Source organism: Mirounga leonina, unplaced genomic scaffold (genome assembly GCF_011800145.1).
Source record: "Mirounga leonina isolate KUSES-001 unplaced genomic scaffold, KU_Mleo_1.0 Mir_92, whole genome shotgun sequence".
Taxonomy (NCBI): Eukaryota; Metazoa; Chordata; class Mammalia; order Carnivora; family Phocidae; genus Mirounga; species Mirounga leonina.
Genome location: NW_023270852.1, coordinates 23,208,630 through 23,221,643, shown reverse-complemented (window position 1 = coordinate 23,221,643; position 13,014 = coordinate 23,208,630). Strand labels below are relative to the sequence as shown.

The window sequence follows — 13,014 nt, the reverse complement described above, 5'->3', positions numbered from 1 at the left end:
AGGTGGGTCTAGAATAAATGTAGAGTAACCTTCTAAATTGTAGCATTTCCACTCAGTCAGTTAAGTGTCTGACTCCTGAATTTGGCTCAGGTCATCATCTCAGAGTTGTGAGTTCCAGCCCCACATTGGGCTCCTTGCTGGGCATGGAACCTGCCCCTGCCCCTGCCTCCCTCTCTAAAAAAAAAAAATTAATTTAATTAAATAATGTTAAATTGTAGCCTTTCCATGTTCTCAACCAAATACTCAGTTCTGACTGAACTCTAGTGTCTCCTAGCACTAAATAACCTCTAGACCCTCCACTTGGAAATGGAAGTGGAGTGAATGTAGAGTTCCCCTTGTGTGTTTCTCCAGTCTCAAGGTCACAGCCCTGGGCTGCCTGTCATCTGATGCCCGACAATGGCTGTTCCATACACTTTGTCTAGTTTTGTAGTTGCTTACAGTGGGAGGCTAACAGGTAACGGGTACCTGTTACTATGTCATGGTCCTCCATATTACATATTTTTGTATATCTATGTTGAGGGTGTGGGGAAGAAAATAGGTGTAAAGGCTGTTTATGAATATAAATTACCTTAATTTTATTGTTTTTCTTTTATAAAGATACTACGAGGCCAAAGCGTGACTATGAGGTGGATGGCAGAGACTATCACTTTGTCATTTCCAGAGAACAAATGGAGAAAGATATCCAAGAGCACAAGTTTATAGAAGCTGGCCAGTACAATGACAACTTATACGGAACGAGTGTGCAGTCTGTGAGATTCGTAGCAGAAAGGGTATGTCCCCCAATCATCTCATACCTCCCCTAAAGAAGGTTCCAGGTGGCAAACTGCATTTTTGGTCATTACTCTTTCCTGATTGCAGTTGTAAATTTTGATTAAATATTCGTTTTAAGACCTCTAAGCAGAGAATGACTTTAGAGCAAGGTCATTAATCTTTGTTCTAATCTCAGTAAGGTATGCTGGCTGACTCATGGGGAGGAGGGGGTTATAAACCTAAAGGCAATTAACAGCTTGAAGTTTATGGAGATTGACTTTGTCCTTGACTCACTTATCTTTGGCCGCAGTAAACAACATTGAATTTATTAAGGAAGCTTTATTATTCTTGGTTGTTTAAATCAGGGTCCTCAATTCTTTTTGTTTGAAAGAGTTACATTTTATCTCCCTGAAAACCTGGGACACTCATAGTGAAGGGGTAGATAGATGAAGAGGGCTAGGGCCTAGCCTACAGCTGGCAGAAATTCCAACTTAGAAGAGGTGTGAATACTGCCATTTCCTTCCCATTGATAATTTCAAGGACATGGAAAAGAAGAGAATGTTCAAGAGAGAACAGGATAGGAAGGCACATGAGTGTGGCTCTAAGATCTGCCTATAGAGAGATCCTAATTTACTGTCAACACGGAGGACCAATTTCATGGGAGAAAAGAAAAGAGTTAGGAGCCAATCCCATTTGTTACATAATTAATATTTGTTAGGTTGATTTGTTGTGATTTAACATAGCCTTTTGATGTCCTGGTAAAAAATAAACAAGAAATTTTAATGTCTATGTGAGAATACAGTAAGGTGCATCTCTTCCTTTCTCTCAAAAGTTAGGTTCTTTGAGCTATATCATGTGTTTCTAATCAGTTTCCTGGATGATTGCATCTATTCTTCTCTTTGTACATGTAAATATAACCTTTGTTAACTTGAAATGTTCTGGCCAGTGAATAATCAAACAGCATTTAAACATTTTGTTTAGCTGTTGCATTTCACAGAGAGCAAACTTGGAATTTATTGCTTAAGTGATATAGGGTTTGAACCATCTTATTATGTTTCTCCTGTAAGAGCCCAAGTATTCACTACAGTCTCTTCGTTTTCATTCGGTATTATAGAAAGTTTGTAATCCCCTGTTATTGATTTAGCACTGTTCCTATCTGTACAAAATGCTTTTTCTCTTCTTTTCTAAAGTTCTTCTGGCCTCAGGGTAATGAGGCCATTTCTCTCTGGGAGTTAGAATATGATGTTTGCCAAATGTATCCTACTTTTCCCGAAATACTTTATAAAGCAACTCCTTGCTCTGAGCACTCACTGCAGTGGAAGCCCAGTTAAATGAGGTGTGCTATATGTAATAGAGTTTTCATGTAACAAACAAGAAATTTAAAGACATAATACTGAAGGTAACTCTTTTGTGTCTGTCCTTAGCTATACTGGACTGAGCATATCCAGGGCAGGATACATATAAGCACTCAGCAAGTATTTATGGAATTGTTCCAAGTTCACATGATTACCATTCCTCCAGACTTAACATTGGTCAGGGTGAGACAGTGAGGTAGCTACTTATTCCAACCAACACTTCTGTCAGTGCTCGAGACTTGGGTTTGAGTTCTTCTAGCACTGAGACTTTGAGCAAGTTACTTATTGTTTCTAAGCCTTAGTCTTATCTTCCGTCAAATGTGGCTGGTAATACCTATCTTGTAGATTTGGAGATTTCTTGTTGACAGTTATCTTCAGAGATGGTTTATGAGCTTCATGAGTGTGGACCCAATCATATTACATAAGGCTACACGTCTTCTTTTGCAAAACATCAGATATTTAAGAAAATTAAGCTGAGGTAACACATGTAAAATCTCTATTGCAGTGGCAGGCACTTAGTAAGGGAATAATAAAGATGAGTTATCAAAAGCAATCAGTGATGACCCTGAATATCAACTTTTATTTATGCTTTGCAGTGATCCTTTTTCAACCATTAGAAATTCAGTATCCCTTACCTTCTTTGAAAACATACTTACTTTTTGTTTTGTTTGTTTGTTTGTTTTGGTTGGATTATGATCATTCTTTCTGGATTAACTCCATATTTTTCTTCTCTTCCTACCAGGGCAAACACTGTATACTTGACGTGTCAGGAAATGCTATCAAGCGGTTACAAGTTGCCCAGCTCTATCCCATTGCCATCTTCATTAAGCCCAAATCTCTGGAACCTCTGATGTAAGTGGAGGGCACAGGAGGCTGTCACCCGCCGCCTGTTCCATGTGACACAGCAAATTGCTGACAGCTCTTGGTCCTAAGTGCTTAGAAGTCAGAAGTGCCATTGTTGATTTTTTAAAGCATTTCCTTTTGGAAAAAAAAATACATGAAAGTGTTTTTGAACCACTAGAGACATATTGTCAGTAATTCCCTAACGTGTCTTCACTAATGTTTCTTGATTTTTAAGTTCATTTCACAAGTTGTTTTGTGTGTGTGTGTGTGTGCGCATGCACACACATGTCTGTATGTGTGTGCGTGTGTGTATGTGTGTGATTTCTTTTGTTTTGTTGTTTTGAAGGTAGGTTGGTTTGGTTTGGTTTTCAAATGATAGGAAGCAATCATCTTTGCTTGTCTCTTTCTTCTGAAAGCAGTTCCATTCGTAAATCTTTTTAAATGCGTAGGTTTTTATAGAGGGAGCAGACAATATTTTAGACTCTTTCTATTGACATTTCATTTAGTTCTAGCATAGAATTCTTCTGTTCCTTAATGAAAACCTCATGTATGTAGACCACTATCCTTAAAAGGGAGTTTTCTTAGTGACATGGCAGTAACACATCTATAACTTAAACCAACAGCTCCATACCAGTGCATATTTATGAATAAGGCAAAAATTTATAACTCGGATTTTTTTGTGGTTCTTTTTATTTTTCAGAGGACTGGCAAATAGCTTCCTTCAAAATCACTAAACATATTGGGCAAATATTCACAACGAGACCATAAAGTAACATATTTTCAGTGGCAATTTGATAGAAATTATTGCACTGCTTTCTAGACAATTCCCATACAAACATGAGGCTGCCGTAGTAGCCAAAAGGCAGCAACTTGAAAATCGGTCGGGCTAGATTTGGTTTTTCCTTTTGTCTCTGATCAGTTTTGTCACCTCAGGCAAGTTGCTTGACCTCCTTAAGATTTAGTTCCTCTCCTCTCCACTAAGCACATTAATAATACATACCTCACAGCTGGTATAAAGGTTAAACATGATCATGAATATGAAGCTCCCCATATGGTCTTTAGCATATAATAAGTACTCAATAAACAGTAGCCACTATAACTGTAAAAAATTTCAAGTTACTTCCCTGTAAAAGGAATAAAACTATTTTATCATCACAAAACACATAAACTACCTTTTCCATGAGGTCACAAGAGATAATGCCGCTGTGTCTGTTGGCAAGAGCTTTGCTCAAATGTGCCTCCATTTGGCCCTCGAGATCTTAGAGCACTTGACAGGGTTCAGAAGTGAGCCACAGAGTACTGGAGAACAGTACACATGGAAAAACCAAAGAGAAGGAAATTACTTAATCCTAGAGGTGAAACAATTACTTGCAGAAGGTATCAGCCAGCTGTTCCATGTCTTCTCTAGGAGTGAAGAAACAGAGTAAGCTGCAGTAGCTGGAACTGCAACCTAAGAGAATTAAGTTAAATACACAGTCAGTCTCTGGGGAAATTGCCAGAGAGGTGTCTTAAAAGCAGAATACATTCACATACATGAAAGACGAACAAATGTTCTTACCAAGATGAAAAAATAAAATCAGGAGGTCACTGACAGTACCTTCTGCCCTGAGAATTTAGGTGTTAAATTATAACGTCAAGAGCTTTGCCCAGAATTGGCACGTGGAAAAAAATGTGTGTTGATGATAAAATACTGGTTCTTGATGGTGTTATCCCTGGTAGCATGCTTGAAATCTCTCCTCATCTAGGATACGGTGTTGGGTAGTGCACAGAGTAAATTAAGCAACCATAAATTTCATTATGTAAAAGTGATTTATAATCTGTAAAGAGCCTCATAAATATTATTAGCAATGCTAACATGAAGAAGAAGAACAGAAAAAATGGCCCTCACCTCCTGGGAACAGCATCTTAAAGGCCTGTTTCAGAAATAGAAGAATAAGTTTTCACATCATAAATACGTGGGGGGATTAAAGGCTTCCCAGGGAAGTGAGGCCTGAGGGAGACACAGCAGTTGCCCATGTGCTTCAGTGTGATAGTGGGAGATATTCCCATCTGGTGCTACGTAGGAGAAGTTCTCCTCCCTTACACAACTATGAGATGACTTATCTAGTTTTACCTCGGGGCACTGTCACAGCCACTTATCACCAAGGAAAATTAAACATTCCGATGGCTGGATCCCACAATGAGGACCGTGAACCTGACATAATTTGCTGCAGCCATATTCATGAGTCTCGAGTGCCGTGATGGTGACATTCAGACTAATGGGATCTTATTATTAAACTGGATGTTTACTTTCCAGCTCCCTCTTTTCCAAGGGTTTTACTTCAGGACCAAAGCTGCCATGATCTGCCCACTCCCTGGGGAGGAGTGAATGCTAGGTCAACTGGAACAAAAGCATGGCCGCTGTCACATTTGGGCATTGGTACAGCATCACACACAGTATTTCTCAAGTGCATCATCCACATCAAACCACAGAGCCTATTAGCACATACATGGCTGACTCTTCAGAGGAGCATAAAATCAAGGCTGTGGAGGAAAGGGGTGTTATTTTTATAGAGTGCCACCACATGACCCCTGTTCCTCACCCCCACCCCATGGCATTGGGAAACTTTCCTGTGTCTCTTTACCTTGCCAACCCCAATCTGCTTTTACCTTCTTGCTCCCACGGTGGCCCATGTTTTCTTCTGTCTTCAGCTGTATCATAATTATGTTGATTTATCTAGTCCTCCATTCATTCATTCACTTACTCATTTAACAAAGACGTCTTGAGCCAGGCTCCATGACACATGCTGATGTACAAACCCTGGTCTCTGCCCTCAGTGAACTCACAGATTAGACAAGGAGACAAAGGATATAATAGATATGTTAGAGGATAAAAATGGAAATTCAGTGATGGCTACAGTAAGTGCAAAGGGAATTCAGAGAACACAGGCTAGCATGAGCCAGGGAAGTAAAAGAAGATCCAGAGCCACATGATTTCTTGACATCTGGAGCAAAACCCTGTCTTTCTATGAAAAATATCCCTGGGTTTAGCCCAGCATCTTCTGAACCCAAGGGTGACATCCACTCACAGCTTCTAGGACTAGTGCTATTTGGGAGGAGAATCGTAGATAGCATCCCTCAGGACAAGATGAATTTATCTCAACATCAAGAGTTCAGGAAATTCCTATTTTTTTTTTCTACTGCAGCCATCAAATCATGTCTGGAATCATGTTAATGTCTGACTTCAGTTTTTAATTTTTTTTTTCCAAATAAGCCCCTTGGGAAAGTCTTGGTGTAATGGAAAATCTGTTTGACTAAAAGTTGACTTTAAAAGAACCCCAAAACTTTGAGTTCTGACATCAGATTTACTCTTTTACCTTCTCAAGTCTCTTTATTACTTCAGGCCACAGTGACATGCCTAAAACCAGACCCCAGTCTCTGGCTTCCTCGGGGACATGCAAAGGCAGCAATGCTTTCAATATTCTACTTGCCCCTGTGATGCATCCCAGTGGGCCAACCAAAATACCTCTGCCCTTGGCTAGACTTTTATCAGCCCAGTGCAGCCACGCTTCTATTCATATGATCATCAGAGGCAAGCATTGTCAGTCTTTGATTAATAAAATGTCTTTGATTTAAAAAAACAGGAAGATAATATAATTTTTATTTAAGAAGTACAGTTTGGTAGGCAAAAAATTTTACCACCTAGAGGACCTGCGAAGATAAAGCTGCCCCTGGTTAGGAATCAGTAGGTTGGGTTATTTTCCATTTCCTTCCTGCTCAATTTGTCCTTGAGGTTGGATTTCAGTAATCTTACAATAATTAAGCAGCACTTATATACACCAAGAGTTGACACACTAACAGAAAGAAAGGGACACGAGAGAATCCCAGGCATAATTCCTTTATAGCCCATTCTCCTATCAGCACAACAACAAAACCAAGTCAACACTGGAGACTCTTACTGAGATTCTCTATCCTTGTTCTCTATGGAGGTTACTTGCTTATAATCTATTTGAAAATATTTTGGTCGAGGCGCATTTGATTGTTACATTCTCTCTGTGTCCATTTATTCATGCCTCCCTCAGCCAATCCTTCTAATGCCATTTGATTATAAAAGCAGATGAAGTTCAGGGCACCTGGGTGGCTCAGTCTATTAAGCATCCAGCTGTTGGTTTCCGCTCAGGCCATGATCTCAGGGTCATGGGATTGCTCCGCACTCAGCGGGGAGTCTGCTGCCCCTCCCCCCGCCCCTCGTTTTCTCTCTCTCTCAAATAAATAAATCTTTAAAAAAAAAAAAAAACAGATGAAGTTCAGGGCTCTTGTTGCTGTAGACATGCCTCGCCCTTTGCAGAAGTTGAGCGGGGAGAGCCACAGAAAGCCCCTTCAGCCTGAAAGATGCACATTCCTGAGGGGCCTGTCACCTTTTCTAGAATTCTTGGGAAGCACTTTCTATTTCTCCACTCCAAACATTTCCTGCTACACACTGAAGATGAACAGCAGCCCATGGGGAAGATGGGGAATGGAGAATTCAAAGGTTCCTGGGATAGCAGACCCTGCCAAGAGTCAAGTCTAGTTCTCTCAGATGTGCTGAGGGACAGAATGTGATGATGTCCTCTCCCTCCTCTCCATCTCCTCGCCCCGCCTCTGACCACCCCTAGAAGATTTCGTTCGAATCTATGTCCCACGTTTAAGAGAGGTTGAGACAGTCTAGGACAAAGTCCAAGGACGGGTAACCAGGAAGGTTAGGACTTGGAAATCACATCCAATGGGAGAAGAGATGAAGGGAGTAGGAGAGTTTATTCGGAAGGACTGGTAGCCTCAAGGGACATATTGATTGGATTGATTTAAAGACCCCAGTGCCTGTCATGGAGGAAAGAGGTTTAGTTCTGTGTGACTACAGAGGACGGAACAGGGACCAGTGACTGGAAGTCAGAGAGGGACAGATTCTGCATCAGTCCAGTGTGAAACCGAGAGACTGCCCTCCGAGAGGGAGTGCTCTGGGAGGGTGTCCTTGTTGCTGAAATTCTTCCAGCAAAAAGAGTCCCAAATTAGGACTAGGAAGCCTCTGGTAAAATTACACTGTGCTTCCTGCAGGATTCATTTTTGCCACACATTTTAATTTTTCAGGATTTGGCACATTCCCTGTGTGTTCTAATACCAAACCCTCATTTCCCCAGGGAGATGAATAAGCGTCTAACGGAGGAACAAGCCAAGAAAACCTATGATCGTGCAATTAAGCTAGAACAAGAATTTGGAGAATATTTTACAGGTAAGTTCATTTACCCCTGGACTATGAGAAAGGATCGACGGTCTGACATTTAGCATTAGAGAGGGCTTCGGGCCGGGTATACCTGGGCCCTAAAACCTTCCCACTGAGAAACACTAATTTCCCTCTGTTTTACCTATCTGATCCAGAACTCTGGGTTCTGTCTTCTCTGGATTCAGCCACAGCCAGCTCTTGGTCCCCAGTGGCCCTATGCAAAAGCATGAGCCAAGGATGGCACTGAACTATCTCCTGCTATTAAGAAGATTTCAGGCAGGGCGCCTGGGTGGCTCAGTCAGTTAAGCGTCCGACTCTTGATTTCGGCTCAGGTCAAATCTCATGGTCCCGGGATCCGGCTCTGCGCTGGGCATGGAGCCTGCTTGGAGATTTCTCTGCTCCTCCCCCTTCACTCCCTCTCTTAAAAAAAAAAGAAGAAGAAGATTTTAGGCATTAAACTATTGCCCTGATATCATCAGAAAACTTGAAAAAGAAACCTTTAGGGCTCAGGGAACATCCAAAGCAATGCCTCGTGAGAAGCAGTCTCAGGGCTCCATTCTCTACTTCGATGAGGGGCAGGTCTGCGTCCTGCTAGCAGCAATTGAACAAGATGCTGAACCACTTCCCTGGGTTTCCATTGATTCCATGTCAAGTCCCAGGGCAAAACTTCACTTTTCTTTTTAAATATTTCCTGGAAACATGAAGTTTGGAGAATAGAGGAAGATTTTCTTGCCCCGGGAATCCCGGGTTCTCTGTTCTTACCCACGTTCATGAAACACTGATCAAATCCAAAGAGTAATCAAACTGTGCGGAAATTGCCTTACAACAAATGGTTTAAAAACAAAAAGTTTCCTCCTGAATTTCCTTATGAGAAGTTAGATGCTTTACTGTTTGTCTTACTCAGAATATGAAAATGCCAGTGACTTAGCAGTTTGCAAATACGCTGAAACGAGTAATCTTAAGTAAAATTTCGATCAGTAACAAAGGTATGAGTCGTGTTTTATCCTGAAAAACATCCAGGTATAAACATCAAATCACAGTTATGCACATTTTGACCAGTGGTTCATACTCAGAAATAAAATACAGTAATCAATATATTCTCAGGGTTGCTTTTGAAGATCTAACTATGTTTCAGTAGCAATTCATTGTTAATCCCTAATGTCCTACAGATAATACTGACAAGTTTTGGAGATCTCTCTGTAAGCTAACTTTAGTTCAAAGGACATTATGAAATATACTTAAATCTGCTTCAGGTGACGTGGTGTTTTAGGTAATTCACAGATTAGCTGTTTGTGTATATTTCCTCTTATTTATGTTTCTTCTAAGTAGCTGTCATAAAGCATTCCCAATATGAGCGGCCCTGTTATAGCAAAATATCAATTTACCAGATTACTTGGAGAATGAGTGGGGTTTCCTATTAAGGGCTTGGGGGTTGAAGGGGTTAACTCAAGTTGCCTCCAGAACCTTATTACTTCCTCTATGTCAAAAATGTCTAGATTTCTGCACCTGCCAAGGTACACACAGTATATAGAATAAAAGGCCAGCTTTCTTTTAATAAGCAAGGAGATCTCAATCTGAAAATTGATCAGTGCCCAACCCAGTGCCTGGCCCAGAGTAAGCACCCATAAAATTTGAATATATAAATGATTCATTTTCCAGAACCACAGACAGACGTATAGAAGGTAAAAAGACTGGGGTGCATTTGTTAGCTGATCCAGGACATGCACTGAAAGCATTTTTTTTTTTTCTTTTAATCACTGACATGACCTTGCTTAAGTAAATTTCCCACTTTTCTTACTAATGAAAAGTAATATGAAGCTTCCAGATGAGTTCATCTGTCACTGGTTTGAGCTTCTGCTGTGTGATTGAGGGCTGTTCTTTACCAGGCAGGGAACGATTCCTAACTCTGGCGTGTTTACTCTTGTTCTAGCTATTGTCCAAGGAGACACCTTAGAAGATATATATAATCAATGCAAGCTTGTTATTGAAGAGCAATCTGGGCCTTTCATCTGGATTCCCTCAAAGGAAAAGTTATAAATTAGCTACTGCACTTCCGACAATGACAGAAGAGCATTTAGAAGAACAAAATATATATAATATACTACTTGGAGGCTTTTATGTTTTTGTTGCATTTATGTTTTTGCAGTCAATGTGAATTCTTATGAATGTACAACACAAACTGTGTGAAGCCATGAAGGAAACGGAGGGGCCACAGGGTGGGACAGAAAAGACATTGCAGTATGCAGGAAGGCTTTGGTTTGCTCAAAGTGCCAGGTGTAGGGATGAACCTTTGATGGGCTTTCTGCCCAAGAGATGGGCAGCCTCCTCACCCCAGCAGATATCCAGAGCTGATTTAGCTGCTGAGCTCTCTATGTCTTTTGCTTTAAAGAAAAGTTGCCAGCACTTGAACTTCACCAACCTTCCCATTACCCACATCTGTAATTGGTACACTTCGAATTTTATAACTATGCACACTCTTTGATTTCTTAACGAGCAAAAGAAAGAAAGAAGGAAAAAGTAAAGGAGTCCCTTTGGGAGACGGCATAATATCAGGGAAGGATAAGTGTGTAGTTTCTTTGACTGGCATCTACAAAGATGAGCATTTCATAAAATTCACAAGTGTATGGAGGACTGACCTCCCTGAGAGGAGGGGGTTCCACCTGAGGTTAGCTTTATGATTGTTTATTGTCTATTTTGCCATTTATAAACTGAAAGGAGGCACTAAAGATGAGAATAATTTATACAATAAAAATATATTAAATGTATAGAAACAAATTTCTATAGGTTAAAAAAGTTTTGTGAAATATTTTGTAAAGACTAATTGAAAGACTAAATGTATGCACTATCAGCAGATGATCAAATTCAAGAACTGAAACTTGCACTCTCCCTTTTGTTGCCAATGATCCATTAAGAGCATCTGAGTTCTTTCCAAAGTCTGACAAAGACTTCTCCCTCACTTACCTCCCATGATCTCCCTTCCATATTAGTGACACACTCTCATGGAGCACATCCCTTAATGAGTTGCCCTCATGGGTATTTTTGGAAGACATTTGGTTAATGCATTTTTAAGCTGATGGCTTTCAGAGACAAACTCATGCAAATGATCTAAAGGGAAGTTTTTGCTTTTATCTTATTAACCTGGGTCTGCCATGCAAATAGTTCAATAACTTTGTTTCTAGTTACTTACATGCAGTTCTCAAAGGATCATTTAGTATTTTGGCCAACCATGAGTAATTAGGAGTTTGTTTGTTTGTTTGTCTGTTTCACAAGTAACAGGGTTTTGTAACAGCCAGAGATGGTATCGAGCCATGGAGAGATCTGTCCCAAGAAGCACTATTTCTTTGAGGAAGAGAGAAGTATCTGGTTGGGGGGGGGTGAGGGGTGCAGACTTTTGTTTCTGTGTACAGGGCAAAGAGAACCACAAGAAAAGACAATTAACAGCTTTGAGCTCAACCAGTTGAACTGCCTTTCTTGGGGGCTGCACCTGGACCAAGTTTATTTTTTAGCAATTATAATGATGATTTTTAAAAAACTCCCGAAGCCTATATCCCACTTTAGAGCTGATGATGACATCAGCATTGCTTGTGCCCACAGTGTTTAGAGAGAAACTTGTCGGTGATCTCAATAACCACTCAACTCTGGGTTCTATGCATACCCAGACTAAGCCCCATCGCCTTATTTCTGGGGTACATCCAGACCTGGCAGGGATTCTGCCACACTGTGCAGCAAACCAGCATGCAGGCTGGGATGGGAGAGCGAGAGATAGAGCCATCAGCAGTGATGGGGCTTCTTCATAGTAAGAACATCGGAGCTCAGAATGAGGGTCTCTTTCCAAACCCAAGGTTGTTCATCTTACACTAACTACCACGGTCTGCCTCGCTGCAGTCACCAAAACAAACACAGAAATGCAAAATTATGCATCTACCTATAGTCTTGAGGCTGCCTTTGCCAACGGAAGGGCTAGCAATGCATTTTCCCTCTGATGAAAGTCAAATTTGGGGGGGGACTTCCTTAGAATGCTCAAAATATTTAAAGGTATGTCCATGGCTGCAATTCGCCAGTTTCAGGTCAAGGCCTACTTTCATCAATATTGCTGCCAGAAGTTTTCTGCCACCAGAATGCCATTCCTGATCCCAGCTCTATTTTTAGGCCACCATAATAACTTCTTTGGTTTCTCAACTGAGCATGCAACCATTTATTTAAAGGACTGTCATTAATGAGTAGATGTTTCCGCGGGTCGTGTGATGTGCTTTCCATTTAATATTAAGTATTGCTGTGGCTGAGTACAATCAAATTGAACCACCAACCCTTGGTTTTGTAGTAATATAATTATTTATTTTCCTAGTGTAGATGCTTCCAGATTAGAATTGGCATTTGCACTGATTTTTTTATGTAGATTTATATAAATATATATACATATATATTTGCTTGAAGAATCACCAAGCAAATTGGTGAGAGGGTCTTTTCCTATAGAATTTACACCTCCATTTGTTGTGTTGTCTTGCGCTTCCCAATGTTGAGGTCTCTATGGCTCCAATGAACTGGTGTATTTTGCAGCAAATCTGATGATTGTATGGATATGGCAGGAAAGTTACCCAGATTACATCTGGTGCAAATGCACTTGGAGCCTGGGGCCAGACTGGTGCTAACACTGCAAACTTTGTCCGGAGCTCTCTCCAATCTGAAGGCTTACTGGGGGCGCAACATCACCTTCACATGCTGGGCCCTTTCGGAAAAGTGCCAGATCGTGTCACTGGTGCTATTTTTCATGCTCTGGTACAATGTGTAGCACCACGGGGGTCTCAGCTTTACCAAACTCAAAATCGCATT

At 40.8% G+C, this 13,014-nt stretch overlaps 1 protein-coding gene across 2 annotated transcripts in view; it reads left to right on the top strand.

Moving 5' to 3' along the window:
- LOC118004277 (disks large homolog 2) overlaps positions 1 to 11,951 on the top strand; it is a 776,050-nt gene extending 764,099 nt beyond the window's left edge. For both annotated transcript variants that reach the window (XM_034995569.1, XM_034995568.1), the window contains exons 7-10: positions 598 to 770; positions 2,848 to 2,957; positions 8,102 to 8,193; positions 10,115 to 11,951. In XM_034995569.1, coding sequence (XP_034851460.1) covers positions 598 to 770; positions 2,848 to 2,957; positions 8,102 to 8,193; positions 10,115 to 10,221 — 482 coding nt within the window. In that variant the 3' untranslated portion in view covers positions 10,222 to 11,951. The remainder of the gene's footprint in view (positions 1 to 597; positions 771 to 2,847; positions 2,958 to 8,101; positions 8,194 to 10,114) is intronic.
- Positions 11,952 to 13,014: the final 1,063 nt, after the last annotated feature.